The following is a 20739-nucleotide window of genomic DNA, read 5'->3' on the forward strand; positions in this document are numbered from 1 at the left end:
TTGTGCAGAACAGAGCTCCTGATAAGATGGTACCTGCAGAAGGCCCCCACCTGCAGAGCACAGTGATCAACTGGGTATATAAGGGATAAGTCGGTCTTTCAGGTATCCTGGGCCCAAGCTGTATAGGGCTTTTTACATCAAAACTAGAACCTTGAACTTGGCCCAGTAGCAAATGGGCAGCCAGTGCAGTTCCTTCAGCAGTGGGGTGACATGTTGGCAATACCCTGCTCCAGTCAGCAGTCTCACCACCGCATTTTGCACCAGCTGCAGCTTCCAGACCATCCTCAAGGGCAGCCCCACATAGAGCGCATTACAATAATCCAGCCTGAAGGTTACCAGTGCTTGGACAACAGTGGTCAGGCTATCCTGGTCCAGAAACGGCCACAGCTGTCTTATCAGCCAAAGCTGGTAAAAGGCACTCCTGGTCACTGAGGTCATCTGGGCCTCTAGCGACAAAGATGGAAAAGTGGGGGAAGCAGGGGGAGAACATGGATTATCCTGTACAAATGTCCCAAAGCATCTTGTTAGCACAAGGTTCTCCCATGTTATATTACCACAGCATTGGGTGGTTGTGTTTTTGTTTTTGTTTTTGTCCATTTTGGTTCCAGCACTAAAGTTTCTGTGCACTTTCTTTGGATTTACAAAGGCCTGCTCACGGGATGTTTGCACCCAATATAGAGAGAGTCCTTGCATGCTGCCCTGGTCTTATCTTTCATGTAGATGTAGGGGACCAGTGCTACTTGAATAACCAGCAGAACGGAGCTGCAAAGAGTGGTGCTGCTAAAAGAGCTAATCAGATCTGCTAAAAGGTTACAGGAGCCTTAGTGAGAGCTTAAAGGTTTTTCTTGACTTCAAGTGTGTGTGGGGGGGGGGCTTGCTTTGACCCTGTTCAGAGAACTGTAATTTCTTAAGGGCTTCACCTTTTTTTGCCTGATCACTTTGAATTTTCACCACTTCTATTTCATTTTTTTTTACAATAATTTTTTATTCAAATTTTCATAAAACAAACAACAAAATCAAAAACATAACACAATAAAAATAAAAATAAAAATTTTTGACTTCTGACTTGTCACAGATCAGCTATAAATATATAATATATATCAAACCTGTCCCTTAATACATACAAAATCACTTTTCTCCATAGTCTATCTTAATTAATCGTCAAATCCCATTATCATCATTTCATTTTTATCTTTCAACAAAAAGTCTAAGAGAGGCTTCCATTCCTTAAGAAATGTATCTGTCAATTTTTCTCTAAGTAAACATGTCAATTTATCCATCTCTACTAAGTCCATTAATTTCAATAGCCATTCTTCTGTTGTTGGTGTTGATTCCATTTTCCACTTTTGTGCATATAATAATCTTGCTGCCGTAATCATATATAATATTATTCTTCCATATTTCTTTTCTATTTGTTTATCCATAAAACCCAATAAAAAAATCTGGTTTTGACTGTATATTTATCTTTAGAATTTTTTGCATCATCCTACCTATCTGTGCCCAAAATAATTTTGCCTGTTTACACAACCACCACATATGATAAAATGATCCTTCTTGTTGTTTACATTTCCAACAAACATTAGAAACATTACTATACATTTTTGACAACTTTTCTGGAGTCATGTACCAACGATACATCATTTTATAGAAATTTTCTTTAAGATTATAGCATAATGTAAATCTCAAGCCTTTTTTCCACATATTTTCCCATTGATCCATTTGTATATTATAACCAAAGTTTTTTGCCCACTTTACCATACACTCTTTTACTTGTTCTTCTTCCATATCCATTTTCAGCAAGAGTTTATACATTTTCGCAATTATATTTTCATCATTTGTACACAAACCTATTTCAAAATCAGATTTACTTATTTCAAACCCATACATTTTCTTATCCATTTTATATCTCTCTAACAATTGTAAATAGGCAAACCATTGAGAACTATATGCTTCCTTTATCAGTTGTTCTCTCTCTTTCATTATATATTCTCCATGTACATCTTCTAATAGTTCTTGATAAGTTAACCATTTCTCTTTTCCAGCCATTTCTCTTCTATAAAATGCTTCTTGACTTGAGACACATAGTGGTATTTTCGAGTAAAACCTTGGTTTATATCTATTCTATATTTTCAACAGAGGACGTCTTATAAAATGATTATTAAAATCCACATTTTAAACTTTTACTTTATCATACCATAGATATCCATGCCATCCCCACTTCAGATTATGGCCCTCCAAATCCAATAGCCTTTTATTCCTCAATAAAATCCATTCCTTTATCCAGACTAAACAACAGGCAGCATAATAAAGTCTCAAATTCGGTAATGCCAGTCCTCCTCTTTCTTTGGCGTCTTGTAGTAATTTAAGTTTAACTCTTGGTTTTTTTCCCTGCCAAACAAATTTAGAAATATCTTTTTGCCATTGTTTAAAAGGTAAATCAGAGGATATTACAGGTATTGTTTGAAACAAAAACATCATTCTCAGCAATACATTCATTTTTATCACGGATATTCTGCCCATTAATGACAATTGTAATTTATCCCATCTTAACAACTCTTTCTTAATCTCTGTCCATAGTTTTTCATAATTGTTATGAAACAACTTTGAATTTTTATTTGTCATAATAATACCTAAATATTTCAACTTTTCCTCTATTTTAAAATCTGTCTTGTCCATCAACTCTTTTTGTTCCCTTGAAGATAATTTTTTCACCAACATCTTTGTTTTTTGATTGTTGATCTTAAATCCTGCTAACGGTCCAAATTCTTTTAATTTGTCCATCAATACATTAATTCCTTCCAAAGGGTTTTCTAATACGATTATCAAATCATCAGCAAATGCTCTCAATTTGTATTCCTCTTTTTTTATCTTTATTCCCGAGATCCTTTTATCTTGCCTTATATCTCTAAGCAGCACTTCCAAGACCAAGATAAATAAAAGAGGAGATAATGGACATCCCTGTCTTGTACCCTTTTGTATTTCACATGAGTCCGTTAACTCCCCATTAACAATTATCTGTGCCTTCTGAGATGTATAAATAGATCTAATCCATTTTATAAAATTATCTCCAAAATCCATTTGCTCCAAGACCTTAAACAAAAATTTCCAATTCAAATTGTCAAATGCTTTCTCAGCATCTAAAAAGATCAAAGCTGCTTGTTTATCATTTCGTTGTTCTAAGTATTCCAACACATTCAAAACATTCCTGACATTGTCACGTAATTGTCTTTTAGGTAGAAACCCCGCTTGATCTTCCTGAATAAATTGTTGCAATATTATTTTCATTCTTTCTGCCAAAATCGTTGTAAAAATTTTATAGTCATTATTCAATAAAGATATCGGCCGATATTTTTTTGTTTTGGTTAGGTCCTGCTCCTCTTTAGGTATTAATGTTATATTGGCATTTTTCCAACTGTCCGGTATCTTCCCCTCTTGCAAAATAGAATTCATTGTATACTGTAAAGGTAATAAGAGTTCCTCCTCCAAACATTTGTAATACACTGCTGATAGTCCATCCGGTCCTGGCGCCTTTCCTAATTTAATTTTACTTATAGCTTCAGATATTTCTCTTGACATAATAGGACCATTAATAGCTTGTCTCTGAAAATCTGTAATTTTAGGCAAATTCTGTTTAAATATATACTCTTCTATTTTTTCAGATGGAATTTCCTGACACTTGTACAAAGTTGAATAATATTGATGAAAAACCCTTTGGATTTTTACATTGTCTGTCAACATCTCATCTCCTTCTTGTATCTTTAAAATAAGATTTTTTTGTCATTCTTTTCTTAATTTATATGCTAACCATTTCCCCGGTTTATTTGCAACACCACTTCTATTTCAAAGGGAGTTGCTCTTTTCCTCCTCACATCATAGGTTACTGCAGTTTAAAACTGGGAAAGCAATACTACAAAGACTACAAATGTGGCAATTTTCTTTGCCTAAGGTTTCTTTTTGATTTAAAAAAAAATTATATCACAGAATAATAGAATCATAGAGTTGGTAGGGGCCTATAAAGCCATCTAGTCCAACCCCCTGCTCAATACAGGAATCCAAGATAAAACATATCTGACATGTGGCTGTGTAGCTGCCTCTTGAAAGTCTCCAGTGTTGGAGAACCCACCACCTCCCTAGGTAATTGGTTCCATTGTTGTACCACTTTAACAGTTAAGACGTTTTTCCTGATGTTCAGTTGAAATCTGGCTTCCTATAAGTTGAGCCCATTATTCCATGTCCTGCACTCTAGAATGATCAAGAAGAGATCCTGGCCCTCCTCTGTGTGACAACCTTTCAAGTAGTTGAAGAGTGCTATCATATCTCCCCTCAGTTTTCTCAAGGCTAAACATGGCCAATTGTTTCCATCTCTCTTCATAGGGCTTTGTTTCTAGTCCCGATTATCCTTGTTGCCCTCCTCTGAACCCGTTCCAGTTTGTCTGCATCCCTCTTAAAGTGTGGTGTCCAGAATTCAACACAGTACTCAGGATGACGCCTAACCAGTGCTGAATAGAGGGGAACCAATACGTCACACAATCTGCAAACTATACCTCTGTTAATGCAGCATAAAATAACATTTGCCTTTTTTGCAGCCACATCACACTGTTGGCTCATATTCAGCTTGTGATCAACAACAACCCCAAGTTCCTTCCCCCATGTAGTATTGCTGAGCCAAGTATCTCCCATCTTATAATGGTGTATTTGGTTTCTTTTTCCTTGGTATAGAACTTTGCACTTATCCCTGTTAAATTTCATTCTGTTGTTTTCAGCCCAATGTTCCAGCCTATCAAGGTCCCTTTGAATTTTGTTTGTCTTCCAAGGTATTAGCTATCCCTCCCAATTTTGTATCATCTGTAAATTTGATAAGCATTCTCTGCACCTCCTCATCCTTGTCATTAATAAAAATGTGGAAGAGCACTGGGCCCAGGCCATGTGGTATCCCACTCATTACCTTCCCCCAGTTTGAGATGAAACTATTGATAAGCACTCTTTGAGTACAATTCTGTAGCCAACTGTGGATCTACCTCATAGTTGTTCGATCCATAGTTGTTCCATCCATCCATTTAGCTAGCTGGCTAATCAGAATATCATGGGGCACTTTGTCAAAATCTTTACTGAAGTCGAGATATATTATGTCCACAGCATTCCCACAGTCTACTAGGGAGGTCACCCGATAAAAAAAAATAAGGTAAGATCAGCCTGGCAGGATTTGTTCTTGATAAATCCATGTTGGCTTCTAGTAATCACTGCATTGCTTTGAACAATACCTTGTGGAACGCCTCTCCCGCTATGAACCTACCCGTTCACTTTGTTCAGTATCTAAGGCCCTCCTCCGGGTACCAACTCACCAGGATGCCCGGAGGACTGTTACTAGATCTAGGGCCTTTTCTGTGGTGGCCCCCAAATTGTGGAACAGCTTACCGGAGGAAATACGCCTGGCGCCTACGGTTCTTTCTTTTAGGCGCCAGGTTAAGACCTGGCTATACTCCCAGGCATTTTAATGTTTTATGTTTAATGTTTTAGTTTAATGTGTTCCTCTTTGTTATTGATTTTATTCTATATTGTATCTTAATCTCGTTTTGTACACTGCCCAGAGAGCTATTAGCTATGGGCGGTCTAGAAATGAAAATAAATAAATAAATAAATAACATGCTTAGAGATTGACTGCTTTATAATCTATTCCAGAATTTTCCCAGGGATCAATGTCAGGCTCACTGGTCTGGGTTGCCTGGTCAGAAACATCCCAAACCCTGAGATTTCAGGGGTGGGCCTTAGTGATGTCAAGGGGGTGGGCCCAAGTGATATCATGGGGTGCGCTCAAGTGATGTCATGGGGCGGGCCCCAGTCATGTCATGAAGCACGACACATTAAGCATCAACCACAGATGCTTTGGAACATATCACTCAAACAAAAAAAAATATCTGATTGGAAATTAAGATAGAAATCTTAGCTAAATGAGTGTGTTTCCAGGTCCAGCTGAAGTGATGGGATCATTCCTTCTCACCTGCTTAGGGAGTCTGGGTAGGGAACATTTAATCTAGCCTACTTGCTTCTGGCAATGTAAATGCCCTTGTAAAACCAAAAATGAAAATTAGTGAATGTAAGAGTTCTATCAAAAATGGGAGATTACAGCAAGGCTCCACTCATACGGCAGGTTAGGTTCCGGACCCCTGCCGAAAAGCGAAAACTGCCGAAAAGCAGATCAGCTGCAACACAGGGGTCTGGAACCTCACCCGCTGATCACGCCAGAGGAGGAGAAGATCAACTGTAACACGCTACAGCTGATCTTCCCCTCCTTGGGCGCTATCAACTGGAGCACAGGAGTCTGATCATCCCCAGGAGGAGATGAGCTGCAGCGCGCTACAGCTGATCTCCCCCTCTTCCAGTGCGATCAGCTGGAGTGCGGGATCGCCCTGAAGAGGAGAAGATCGGCTGTAGCATGCTGGACTTCAGGAAAGGAGATTTTAATAAACTCAGAACAATGGTAAGTTAGGTTCCATGGCAAGTGACCCTAATGAGAAAAGGAGTCCAAGATGGGTGGGAGTTTCTAAAAGAGGAAATTCTAAAGGCAGAATGGCAAACAATTCTGTCAAGGAAAAAGGGGGAAGACAGAAGAAGAAGTCAATGTGGCTTCACAGAAAGCTTAGAGATTACCTGAAAACAAAAAAAAGGACACATACAGGAAGTGGAAGGAAGGCCAGACCACAAAGCAAGAGTACAGGGAGGTATCACGGAATTGCAGGGATGGTGTCAGAAAGGCTAAAGCTGAGAATGAGCTGAGGTTAGCGAGAGATACCAAAAGCAACAAAAAAGCTTTCTTCAGGTACAACCATAGTAAAAAAAAAACAGAGAAAAGAAACAGTGGTACAGCTACTCAATGAGGATGACAAAATTATAAGAGATGAAAAAGAAAAAGCAGAGGTGCTCAATTCCTACTTTGGCTCAATCTTCTCCCAAAAGAGCGTCTATGACCCTCCTGGGAAACGTGAAGTTGAAGGGGCAGGATTGCGGCTTGAGACTGATAGACAAATGATCAAAGAATACCTAATCTCTTTGAATGAGTTCAAATATCCTGGGCTCAATGAACTGCATCCTAGAGTATTGAAGGAACTGACTGAAGAACTGTTGGAACCACTGTCTGTTATCTTTACGAAATCATGGAGGACTGGTGAAGTGTTGAATGACTGGAGGAGAGCTAATGTTGTCCCTATCTTCAAAAAGGGCAAAAAGGAGGACCCTGTGAATGCTTATCAAATTTGCAGATGATACAAAATTGGGGGCATAGCTAATACTGTGGAAGACAGAAACAAAATTCAAAGGGACCTTGATAGGCTAGAGCATTGGGCTGAAAACAACAGAATGAAATTCAACAGGGATAATTGCAAAGTTCTGCACTTAGGAAAAAGAAACCAAACACACAGTTATAAGATGGGGAATACTTGGCTCAGCAATACGACATGTGAGAAGGACCTTGGAATCGCGGTTAATCACAAGCTGAATATAAGCCAACAGTGTGATGTGGCTGCAAAAAAGTAAAATGCTATTTTAGGCTTCATTAACAGAAGTACAGTTTCCAAATAGCATGAAGCATTAGTTCCCCTCTATTCAGCATTGGTTAGGCCTCACCTTGAGTGTTGCATCCAGTTCTGGTCTCTGCACTTCAAGAAGGATGCAGACAAACTGGAACAGGTTCAGAAGAGGGCAACAAAGATGATCAGGGGACTGGAAACAAAGCCCTATGAGGAGAGACTGAAAGAACTGGGCATGCTTAGCCTGGAGAAGAGAAGACTATGGGGAGATATGATAGCACTCTTCAAGTACATGAAAGGTTGCCACACAGAGGAGGGCCGAGATCTCTTCTCAATCATCTCAGAGTGTAGGACACGGAATAATGCGCTCAAGTTACAGGAAGCCAGATTTCGGCTGGACATCAGGAAAAACGTCCTAACTGTTAGAGCCATACGACAATGGAACCTATGACCTAAAGAGGTAGTGGGCTCTCCAACACTGGAGGCATTCAAGAGGCAGCTGGACAGCCATCTGTTGGGAATGCTTTGATTTTGATTCCTGCATTGAGCAGGGGGTTGGACTCGATGGCCTTGTAGGCCCCTTCCAATTCTACTATTCTATGCTTCTATGGACATATCTTGGAGTTGAAATGGGGTTGATGACCAATCAGTTTTGAAGTCTATGTGAAGCTGAGTTCAAGGGAAAATGCACTCAATCTCCAATTTCCCAGAATTTGGAGTAAAAAGCCGTGTAGTTTGACTAATGTTGTTTGCCCCATCATTTCAGAAAACAGATGTGGACACACGTTGCAACCAGTACAACCGCAAGTGTGTCTCCAGCCATAGATGAGGAGCACAGGCCAAGCCTTTTATCAACTGGCTCTGTCCCCCTTGCTGCAGGGAAACATGCTACAAGCAGAAGTGCAACCAAAGACAGTGTAGCAGACGCTCCTTCTCATGAGTTCCACTGTTCTGTACAACTAGGAGGATCAACTGAGCAGAAAAGCCAACTGAGCAGGCAACCCGCGTTAATTTATCACGGGTATGATAAATATGGGCATGATAAAGTCCATGGACATGGACCTAAAGATTTCATTCCTTATGTACACAGAGATGTTACAAGAAATTGTGAAGTTAATGCACATGGTTCCATATTCCAGAGAGAAACTAGTACTTTAACAGGACAGGAGCACCCACCATGCCAGCCAAAAAAATACCCTGAGGTAATACTCAGGAATCTGGATTCCATCAACCTCTGGGGCCAGACCATTTTAATAAGCCTCTCCACTCCCCGTGGAGGACAGAATGAGCTGCAAGTCTAAACCTCACTAGGATATGATGATATAGCTATGACAATGGAACCAATAAAACTCTCCCACGTCCAGATGAGCATATTTCCACCCAGTCAAGAACACCAAGTATAACCTGCCATGTATAGGGACGGCCTCATCATAAACTTAGAAGCTGCCCAGGATGTGAAAAGTCACAGCACTGCCTATTAGGTGTTTTTGAACAACCAGAAATGTCCATTAAAGGCAGGGAATCAAGTTTATTTGTTTGGCTGTTCATTTTTAAAGTTAATATTTTCCTGCCCAGCAAAGATGAATCATGTATATAAATCAGAAATAAACATAAAATGTGCTAGAATCCTCAGTTTTGGAAATCTGAAAAAGGCCACTTCATATGTTATATTTTCCTACACAAAGGAAATAATTTCTAGGAAAGAAAATGCATGACCATTGTGGTATTTGAAGTGTGCCATGAGTGTTTTTCCTACATCACTAAAGGCATTAATGGTATATGGGCATTTTCTCATATGGAGATAATTTCCCATGTAGAACATCATTAATCCTACATTTATTTATTGAATAGCTGAAAGAAACATGTAGGGCACAATTCAGCAAAAGTTAGTCCTGGCAAAGTCCTGACAACAGTGGGATGAAGCATGCAGCACAATACTGTGCATGTTTACTTGGAAGTAAGTCCCACTGTGGGGCTTAACTACCAGTTCAGTGTGCATAGGATTGTGATTAACATGTTCTATTGATCTCAATAAGATTTAGACATGAGTAGCTTTTGCTGGATTGTGCTCATATTTATAACTTGCAGGTAGATTTTTGGTCTTCAGTTGGTTGATCAGGAGGACCCACTATTGACTTGCAGCCTGAATGAATGTAGGTCACAACAGAGGCACTATAACCACACATATTTATGGTAAAATAATAATAATCAGCAGCAAAAGAAGATACAGGCCCCAAGTGCATGTTTGGGTTCAGGTCTCCTGATATAGATAACAATAAGATATGCAGTTATTTTCAAACAACCTAACTAAGGCTGCCGTTCGACATCCACTGATATCATTGATAATAAAAGGTTTAGCTTTTACCTGAAATTCCTAAAATAAAATTTCTAGGAGTGAAAAATTGTTGAGTCAGTGGTCACTTTTTAAAGATTCAGACAAGAAATATTTGCTTGCCTTGGGATGTGAAATGTTAGGGTTAGCTGGGCAGGAAGTTTCAACCTCCCACCATTTGCTTTTACTCAAGAATTGTCTTGATGGTGCAATCCAATACTCTGGATCATTTACTAATGGCAAGACCAGTCTGTCTGACACTGAACTTGCCACTCAGTCCTTAGGCAGGCAGCTGATGAATACAATTCCTAGAATCATGACAATATTTCTGTCATTAGCACATCACAGTATAGGCTCCCTAAAATGAACTTGAGGGAAGCCTTTCCTGGACCATATTAAAGGTATGTTTTCATACCAAAGAGAGTTTATGATGGATATACAAAATGATACTTTGTAGATAGTATCTAAGATTCTGATACACAGCTCCTGTGATAGATTAATCTCTGCACAAAAAGTATTACAGAGGTTTACAGAGATTTTCAGTTGATTTACAAACTAGACCATTTCCCCCTCCCAATCCCCCCTCCACATCTCTCACCTCCCCCCCACCAGTATTCCCAAACTGAAATATGTCATTGTGTGCCTTATTTTTAAAACTACAATAAAAATGACAACAATGCTTCCCTTTGCTGTTTAGGACAAGAAATGAACTGCTGCCTCTTTAATTGGCAAAAGCATGCAGTTAAGAGCATACCTTTAATTTAGTGTTGGGATAGCTCACTTGCACCCTGGCTGTTGTCTTATTGGAGAGGGCAGCCTGCCTCAGATCCTCTAGCACTGAAATTATATCATCCAGCACGCATTTCTTATCCTGATTTCTCAACACACACAGATGGGAAAAAGTATAATTATAGCCTTTGTGGTTCACCTTCATTTCCAGCACAGCTTGGTGGATCTGCAGCAGTCCTTCAGCCTGATGCAAAATATTGTCTCCTGGCTTGGAGAGGAAGATCACCCTGCCATACCTTCCTGGGGTGTGCAAGTCCGAATAGAGCTGGCTTTTGGAGCGATCGAGGGGGAAAAGGCTGTTGGCTAAGCTCCTCTCGATCTTGGCCAGGCTATGACTCGGGGCCACTAGGATCTCCAGGTCAGTTTCAGGGTGGAAACGGTTGAGAACGCTGAAGCCGAAGATGATGGTCAAAACTGCGGGCACAGTGAGAAAAAATACCGGGTGCCTGCTGACGAACAAGCCCAGCTTGTGGCAGAACGACTGGAGCCCTGTGTGGATCACCTGCCGCAGCATCCTCCTCTTGCAACGGCGCTAGCTTGCAGATGCTCCCGGCCGTCTTATTCGAAAGCACACGTGACATGGGGAGCTCCTTGCCCAGGCCTGCCTCTCCCCCTCTCGGCGGGTCTCCCTCTCCCTCTGCTACTCCTTCAAAACACTGCAGCAAGTGGCAGCAGGACGGCTAAATATGGCTCAACGATCTCTTTGCATGCCTGCGGGGGGAGGAGGGGATAAATAGGAGGGGGCTTCCCTTGGGCTTCCCTCCCGCTCTTCTCGACCTCGCTACCCTGGATCCCCCCCCGATCTCCTCAGCCCCACTTCACCACCTCAAGCATCCTTAACAGAACCGGGCTTCTGCAGCAGCAGCACCCTCCCCGTCCTCCCCCCTGTTGTGGCTGGGCGAAGGCGTCCCAAGGCGGATCTGCGGGGTTGCAGCAGGGCTTCGCTGGCGTCAGACGTCTTCAGCGATTACGATGAGGGTGAACAAAACATGCGGGGAGGGGGCGAGGGGCCCCTGCCTGGCTAGCTTTCGTTTCAGAGGCCGCGGGACTCCCTTGGTGACCCGGAGGGGAGTCCTTCGGCTGAACGAGTGTGCGGTGGCGGGAGGGGGGTTGCTTGGGGAGCCCCATCGAAGAAGCGTCCCTGGGCCTTGCCCCTCTGTCTTGCTGAGGGCTGGAAGGGCTGCGACCCAGAGTGCCGGAGGCTGCTGCTCATTGCCAGACGCGCAGTGCCTGCCGCCGCCGAGCTGCAGCTGCTGGTGCTGCCTGGCTCTGCTGCTGCAGCTCGAGTTCAGAGCGGGTCCGGGCACCACCGCGTCGCCGTCTTCCCTTCCTTTCTCTCCAGGCCCCGCAGGAAATGGGGGGGGTAGATAAATTGGTGGGATGCAGTCCGTAAGGAACTGAAATACCTTCCAGTAGTGTTAAGACGCATAGAGGATATGGAAACAAATAGGGAGAATCTTGCAACGCTGCTCCATGCTTTCCTAACCTCCGGGCTTGAGTATGGTTATGCGTTCTAGGTGGGGCTGCCCTTGATGGTCACTTCATGCGAGTGCAAAATGTTGCCGCATGTCTCCGAACAGCGCGATCGTACTCGGCCAGTTTTGTTCGGGATGCTTCCGCGTTCAATTCCAGGCGCTGGCGTTTACCTATAAAGCCTTTTATAGTCTGGGGCTCCGGTATCTTAAAAAGAACCACTTTTCTTATTTATTTATTATTTGATTTATATCCTGCCCTTCCAGCAGGAGCCCAGGGCGGCAAACAAAAACACTAAAATCACTTTAAAACAACATAAAAACAAACTATAAAATACATTAAAACAAAACATCTTTAAAAACATTTTTAAAATGCTTTCAAGACATTTTTTTTAAAGGGCAAAAACATACTACAAAGCAATTCCAACACAGACAGGGATAAGGTCTCATAAGGCTTGTTGAAAGAGGAAAGTCTTCAAAAGGCACCGAAAAAATAACAGAGATGGCGCCTGTCTAATATTCAAAGGGAGGGAATTCCACAGGGTAGGTGCACTACACTAAAGGACCGTTTCCTATATTGTGCAGAACGGACCTCCTGATAAGATGGTATCTGCAGGAGGCCCTCACCTGCAGAGCATAGTGATCGACTGGGTATCTAAGGGGTAAGACGGTCTTTCAGGTATCCTGGTCCCAAGCTGTATAGGGCTTTGTACCCCAAATCTAGAACCTTGAACTTATTATTATTGTCCCCATACCAGCTTCAGTCTTCTTCACAGGATCTACTTGGATTTCCATCTCTAGGGGAAAGCTTACAGAGGTTCAGATACTTTTTACATCAAGTCCGTGAGGATGTGGACTGAACCAACCATAATTCCTCCACAGTATTAGCACTCCAGAAAGGGTACAAAATACACCTTTCATTTGGTCTGTGACTTTATTTTTACTTGTGCTGTTTTTCTGTTATGTTCATCGTTTAGAATTTTCCACCCAATTTCAGCTCAGAGCTGGAAAAACAGCTAAATGTTTTTTTTAAATAAAACAAACCAACAAATGAATGAATTTATATGTATATTTGTTTCAGAGGCCATGGGAATACCTTTGTGAACTGGAGCTCCACAAAACAAAACAGAACAAACAACTTTTATCAATGTCCATGCTACCAAAAACTCAAAAGGGATATTCTAAGATATCATCTTCCCTTTATTCCATCCAATTTAATGACACAGGGTTCTATTTATAAAGAAATATTTCGCTCTGCTACAAGAGCAAAAGCTAACCACAAGAAAAAGAAAAACAGGAGATTCAAAAGTTTTACTCCAAAAACTTCCACATGTATAACAAGATAACCTGACATAACTTACATAAATCACTCCACAACAATAAAATCTCACTGCAGACAAAATGTCACCTAATGAAATTAGTCTTCTATCCAAAGGCCTCAACTTCTGTCCGACACGTAGAGAGAACAATGCGGCACAAATGAAATGTGACATCAAAGCATTTGAAAGGAGATGCAGATTGGCTGAATTTTTTTTATGATGACACTAAGAACAACAGAGAACTCTACAACAGAGATCCTCTGCAGCAGTTTCTGCCACTTAAAACTTGGACACCAAACATTAATAGGAATCCAGTCCTAGATACTTTTCTCTTATCAATAAACAGAGTCATTAACAACCACACACCAACTCCAATCATGACAACCTTTCAAAAAAAGAAAGAATGGCCCTAAGGAACCTTCAGATGAGAAGGAATGTTGTCATCAAGCCTGCAGATAAGGGTGGTGCTGTGATGGTACTTAACACTACAGAATACATTTATTTTATTTTTTATTTATTTATTGCACTTGTATACCGCCCCATAGCCGAAGTTCTCTGGGCAGTTCACAGCAATCAAAAACATTAAAACAAATATACAATTTAAAACACATATTTTAAAAACAATTTAAAACACAATTTTAAAATTTAAAACAATATAAAAACAATTTAAAACACATGCTAAAATGCCTGGGAGAAGAGGAAAGTCTTGACCTGGTGCCGAAAAGATAACAGTGTTGGCGCCAGGCGCACCTTGTCAATAAAATCATTCCACAATTTGGGGGCCACCACTGGGAAGGCCCTCTCCCTTGTTGCCACCCTCCGAGCTTCCTTTGTCCAGACCATAAAGATGTCATCAATAGGAGGGCCTTTGATCTTGAACATAGTGTACGGGTGGGTTCGTATCGGGAGAGGCGTTCCATCAGGTATTGTGGTCTCAAGCCGTGTAAGGCCTTATAGGTCAAAACCAGCACCTTGAACTGAGCTCGGAAACATACAGGCAGCCAATGCAAGCGGGCCAGAATCAGTTTTATATGTTCGGACCGTCTAGTCCCTGTTACCAATCTGGCTACTGCATTTTGCGCAAGCTGCAGTTTCCGAACCGTCTTCAAAGGCAGCCCCACGTACAGTGTATTGCAGCAATCTAATTTGGAGGTTACCAGAGCATGGCCAACTGAAGCCAGGTTATCCCTGTCCAGATAGGGGCATAGTTGGGCCACCAACCAAAGTTGGTAGAAGGCACCTGAGCCTCAAGTGACAGAGATGGTTCTAGGAGAACCCCCAAGCTACGAACCTGCGCCTTCAGTCCATTCAGTCCATTAGACTTATTGAATTCTGTGAAGCCAATAATTTGTTTCTTGCGAACACATTTTTTGAACAATTGAAAAGACGACTATACACGTGGACATCACCATATGGTCAATATAGGAATCAAATTGATTATATAATTGGTAGCAGAAGGTGGAGAAGTTCCATACTTTCTGCAAAAACAAGACCAGGAGCAGACCGCGGTACAGATCATGAACTGGTCGTATCGAAAATCAGACTAAAGCTAAAGAATACCAACAAAGCAATCATAATGCCAAAATACAATTTAAATAACATCCCAGAAGCATATAAACAGAGCTTGGAAGTAACTAGTTACAAGTAACAAATTACTTGTAATTCATTACTTTTTTGAGTAACTAGTGGGTAATTCCTTTACATTTTGATTGCAAAAGAACTAGGAGTAATTTTACTACTTTTGTGGAGTAATTGTAACATTTCCAGAATTCCTTTTGGGCATTACTTGCGGGTAGGGGGGCAGCAGGGGAAGTCTTCTGCTCCTCTGATTTGTGGATGAAAATCATGTGCCTCAAACTAGGCTTATGTGCAGTGTCGCTCTTTCCTCATGCTCTGTGGATGGGGAGGAAGCGGAGAGTGAGACGGGGTGGAGTGGAGAAAACAATTATTTAAAAAAATGGATAGTGGTGGTGAAGAATGGAGTAGAGGGAAAAGGGATACGGAGGTCAAGAACATGGATAAAGGAGGAGAAGGAGGCAGCAGCAGAATGGAGATAAAGAACTGTGGAGGTGAAAGGTGATGTGTGTGTGTGTGTGTGTGTGTGTGTGTGTGTGTGTGTGTGTGTGTGTGTGTGTGTGTGTGTGTGTGAGAGAGAGAGAGAGAGAGAGAGAGAGAGAGAGAGAGAGAGAGAGAGAGAGAGAGAGAGAGAGAGAGAGAATACTGTGTTTGCACTTGGCACACAAAGTGGCCTCCACCACCCTCTCTGGCTACTGTGCTGCATTTGCAGTATTTTAACTTGTTTGCATCTCAGGGGAAAATGTTTGCTTGAGTGAGTGTCCCTTAGTTGGTGGCAGGGCAGGGTCTGGGAGGTGGCTAAGTGAGAGAGATTATGCTGGCTGGCTGAGTGGGGGGGTTGCACTTGGTTTGACATGCAAAGATCTGAGTAGTGGCCTCAGCCTCCCTCCCCACCACCCTTACCAGCGGAGACACCACCATTGCTATCTTATGAATAAAAAATATTATTCTACTACGTCTGTGTGTGTGTGTTTATGTTTAATGTTGTTTTAGGCTACTTAGATGTGCAGCAGCCAAGGCCAGCACCTTGTAGGCATTTTTTAAAGTAACTGAAATGTAATTGTAGTGATTACTTTAGAGGGCAAATAAAGCAATCAGTTACTTTCAGAGCAATTGTAACTGTAACGGTAATTACTACTTTTTTGGGCCATGCAACTGTAACTGTAATTTATTACTTTTTAAAAGTAATCTTCCAAGCTCTGCGTATAAAGATCAAATAAGGAACAGGTTTGAGGCTTTAAACTTAGTTGACAGAGAACCAGAAGAACTATGGAATGAAGTCAGAGACGTTAACAGGGAAGAATGCAAAAAGACAACACCTCTAGTTAAAAAGTGAGAAAGAGCTCAATGGATGACTGAAGAAACTCTTCAAATGGTTAAAGAGAGAAGGAAAGCAAAAGCAAAAGGAGATAGAAACTCAGTCAGAACCCTAAATGCAACAATACAGCAACTAGTACGTAGGGACAAAGAGAACTATTACAATAGTTACTGTATAGAAATAGAAGAGGACAACAAAAAGGGTAGAACAAGAGCCCTGTTCCAAAAGATTAGAGAAATGAAAGGGAAATTTAAACCAAGAGTAGGGATGTTGAATAATCAACAGGGGAACACACTGAATGACCGAGATGAAATGAAAGGAAGATGGAAGCAATACACTGAAGAACTCTATAAAAGAGATGCCACGATGACAGATTCATTCACGGAGGAACCATATGATGAAGAACCAGAAATTTTAGAATGTGAGGTGAAAGCTGCTCTTAAAATACTTGGAAGAAACAAATCACCAGGAATAGATGGCATACCAATAGAGTTGCTACACGCTAGTGAGACTGAATCTGTCCAAATTTTGACTAAAATCTGTCAAATATGGAAAATTAAACAATGGCCCACAGACTGGAAGCGTTCCATATACATCCCATTTCCAAAGAAAGGGGATCCCAGGGAATGCAGTAATTACCGAACTATTGCCTTAATATCCCATGCAAGTAAAGTAATGCTCAAGATTCTACAACAAAGGCTCTTACCATATATGGAGCGAGAAATGCCAGACGTCCAAGCTGGATTGAGAAAGGGAAGAGGCACCAGAGATCATATCACAAACATAAGTTGGATAATGCAACGGACCAAGGAATTTCAGAAGAAAATCACCCTGTATAGATTACAGCAAAGCCTTTGACTGTGTAGATCATGAAAAACTATGGAATGCTTTAAAAGAAATGGGGGTGCCACAGCATCTGATTGTCCTGATGTGCAACCTATACGCTGCACAAGAGGCTACTGTAAGGACAGAATATGAAGAAACCAATTGGTTCCCCATCGGAAAGGGTGTGAGACAGGGGTGTATTTTATCACCCTATTTATTTAATCCATACGCAGAACATATCATACGGAAAGCAGGATTGGACCAAGAAGAAGGAGGTGTGAAAATTGGAGGGAGAAATATCAATAATTTAAGATATGCAGACGATACCATACCATTAGCAGAAACCAGTAATGATTTGAAACGAATGCTGCTGAAAGTTAAAGAGGAAAGCACAAAAGCAGGACTACAGCTGAATGTCAAGAAGATTAAAGTAATGACAACAGAAGATTTGTGTTGACAATGAGGACATTGAACTTGTCAAGGATTATCAATACCTCGGCACAGTCATTAACCAAAATGGAGACAATAGTCAAGAAATCAGAAGAAGACTAGGACTGGGTAGGGCAGCTGTGAGAGAACTAGAAAAGGTCCTCAAATGCAAAGATGTATCACTGAACACCAAAGTCAGGATCATTCAGGCCATGGTATTCCCGATCTCTATGTATGGATGTGAAAGTTGGACAGTGAAAAAGGCGGATAAGAGAAAAATCAACTCATTTGAAATGTGGTGCTGGAGGAGAGCTTTGTGCATACCATGGACTGCAAAAAAGACAAATAATTGGGTGTTAGAACAAATTAAACCAGAACTATCACTAGAAGCTAAAATGATGAAACTGAGGTTATCATACTTTGGACACATAATGAGAAGACATGATTCATTAGAAAAGATAATAATGCCTGGAAAAACAGAAGGAAGTAGAAAAAGAGGAAGGCCAAACAAGAGATGGATTGAGTCCATAAAGGAAGCCACAGACCTGAACTTACCAGATCTGAACAGGATGGTTCATGACAGATGCTCTTGGAGGTCGCTGATTCATTGGGTTGCCATAAGTCGTAGTCGACTTGGAGGCACATAAAAACAACAACATCAAATATATTTATTAATTACACAATCTGTAAATATATTTATAGTGCAATCCAAATTTTTTTACTCAGAAGCAAATCCCAATGTATTCAGTGGGGCTTACTCAAACTGGGAAGTGTGCAGAGAACTACAGCCTCAAGTGATAAGGAACTTGTTCTTTCAATAAGCCTTTTAAGTTGAGACCTTATCCCAGTCTGAGTCTGTGTTGGAATTGCTTTTTAATATGTTTTTTTTAAAAGATGTTTTTTAAAGCTTTTAAAAATACTTTCAAAGATGTTTTAATATATTGTAAAGTCTGTTTTTTATGATGTTTTAAAGCGCTTTTAGTGCTTTTGTTTGCCGCCCTGGACTCCTACTGGGAGGAAGGGTGGGATATAAATCAAATAATAAATAAATAAACTTCATTCACCCAACCCAAAATTCAGAATCATGCCTCTTTAGGCTGTTTTCCAACTGTTTATTCTTGCTTTATGGTTATTGGATTTTAAAGGGATGTATTTCTTATTGTGAGTTGCCTTGCTTTCCAATCACCAACCCTACCTCACAGGGTCGTTGGAAAGACTCCACACACACACACACACACACACACACACACACACACACTGCAGATGTATAAATACATACAGCCCATATAATAGTTTATTGTCAAACCAGTTGGTCATTGCAGAAAAATCAGTATTAGTTAAAAAAAAGTATTAAACTGTAATACCTAAGTAAGCCCTGCCTAATTGCTTTAAAATAGGACTGGAGAGCAACTGAAAGATTTAGAACACAAACACAATTCTTTTTTCCATTTACTCAAAAGTCCCATTAATTTACAGCACATTCATAACCATGTCTACTCAAAAGTAAGTCCTATTGAATTCAATGGGATTTACTCTGGGCATATTGGATTAACATGTTTTTACCCCCAACAAAAGCAAGTATTGGGAAGGTTTTCAGAACACTGCCCAGGATCTGACTCCTGCACACGAGGAAAAAAACCTGACATGTATATACTTACCCAATTTATGAGATTTTCAGATAAACGGGAGGAAACCACAATTTTCTGGCATTGCAATGAGGTTTTCTAGGCACTGCCTCAGGTCAACCAAACACAACCCTGGCTTCACTTATTGGCTGCAATCCTGAACAGGCGGAGTTAGAGCTACAAAGTACTATACAGGACAGATTTGTTTTAAAAAAAGATTTAACAATCGGGGTGGCTGACGTTTTGATGTATATCTTGAGAACCGGACTACCTAGAAACTTTTTTTTAAAATTAAAGCTGAGAATCCGGGCCACCTAATGGGTGCTGGGTGGCATGGAAAGAATCTGGGTAAAACCCGGCTAACTGGGCAATATGGCAACCCTATTTACACGCTACCTCCTCTCCTCCCAACAAAACTCCAGACAACACCAGACAAAAACAATCCATACAATGCAATAAGGAGGGTTTTTTAAAGATAAGGATAAAAGTCAGTATGTAACTTTGCCATAGGGCAAACCTTGCCATCCTGATGCTTCTTGATGCATTAACAGAAGTACAGCTTCCAAATTGTGTGAAGTATTGGTTCCCCTCTATTCGGTACTGGTTAGGCCTCATATTGAGTACTGTGTCCAGTTCTGGTCTCCGCACTTCAAGAAGGATGCAGACAACTGGAACAGTTTCAGAGGAGGGCAACAAGGATGATCAGGGGACTGGAAACAGTTCTATGAGGAAAGACTGAAAGAACTGGGCACCTTTAGCCTGGAGAAGAGAAGACTGAGGGGAGATATGATAGTACTCTTCAAGTACATGAAAGGTTGTCACACAGAGGAGGGCCGAGATCTCTTCACGATCATCCCAGAGTGCAGGACACGGAATAATGGGCTCAAGTTGCAGGAAGCCAGATTTCGACTGGACATCAGGAAAAACTTCCTAACTGTTAGAGCCATATGACAATGGAACCAATTACCTAGAGAGGTAGTGGGCTCTCCGACACTGGAGGCATTCAAGAGGCAGCTGGACAGCCATCTGTCGGGGATGCTTTGATTTGGATTCCTGTATTGAGCAGGGGGTTGGACTCGATGGCCTTGTAGGCCCCTTCCAACTCTACTATTCTATGATTCTATGATTCTACTTTTCCAAAAATAGTGCAAAAAGGAGATAACAGGAAATACTAGAAAACAAGGGAGTAAAAAAACCCCCTACAAATAATTGATTATTAACCAAAACACAGATAGCTACATATAACTGTGGAACTCCAAGCAAACACCTCGTATCACAATGCCAATTTCACCAGAACTGAAATAAGTTTGAACTGAATTGCATGCAAACTGAATTGAATTTCTCCTCCATCCCTAGTTGAAATACAGGTGATTAGTTTGGTTTTGACGTCCAAAACAATTTCCTCAAATCACTATTATGAGCTCACTAGTGGTGACAAACCTGATCAATTCTTTCCTGTTTTTCCATATACGGCCTTTCATCTAATGAAATATTCACCCCACTACCAGTACCTCATCTATGCATAAAAGATT

General features: G+C 41.0%; 1 protein-coding gene across 2 annotated transcripts in view; it reads right to left on the bottom strand.

Moving 5' to 3' along the window:
* Nucleotides 1–12263, bottom strand: part of PTCHD4 (patched domain containing 4) — a 63092-nt gene extending 50829 nt beyond the window's left edge. The window contains exon 1 of one of the 2 annotated variants that reach the window (XM_061607523.1): nucleotides 10784–12263. In XM_061607523.1, coding sequence (XP_061463507.1) covers nucleotides 10784–11158 — 375 coding nt within the window. In that variant the 5' untranslated portion in view covers nucleotides 11159–12263. Of the gene's footprint in view, nucleotides 1–10609 lie in introns of both variants that reach the window. The other variant, XM_061607522.1, reaches the window with a different exon arrangement.
* Nucleotides 12264–20739: the final 8476 nt, after the last annotated feature.

Source organism: Rhineura floridana, chromosome 2 (genome assembly GCF_030035675.1).
Source record: "Rhineura floridana isolate rRhiFlo1 chromosome 2, rRhiFlo1.hap2, whole genome shotgun sequence".
In the NCBI taxonomy this organism is placed as follows: Eukaryota; Metazoa; Chordata; class Lepidosauria; order Squamata; family Rhineuridae; genus Rhineura; species Rhineura floridana.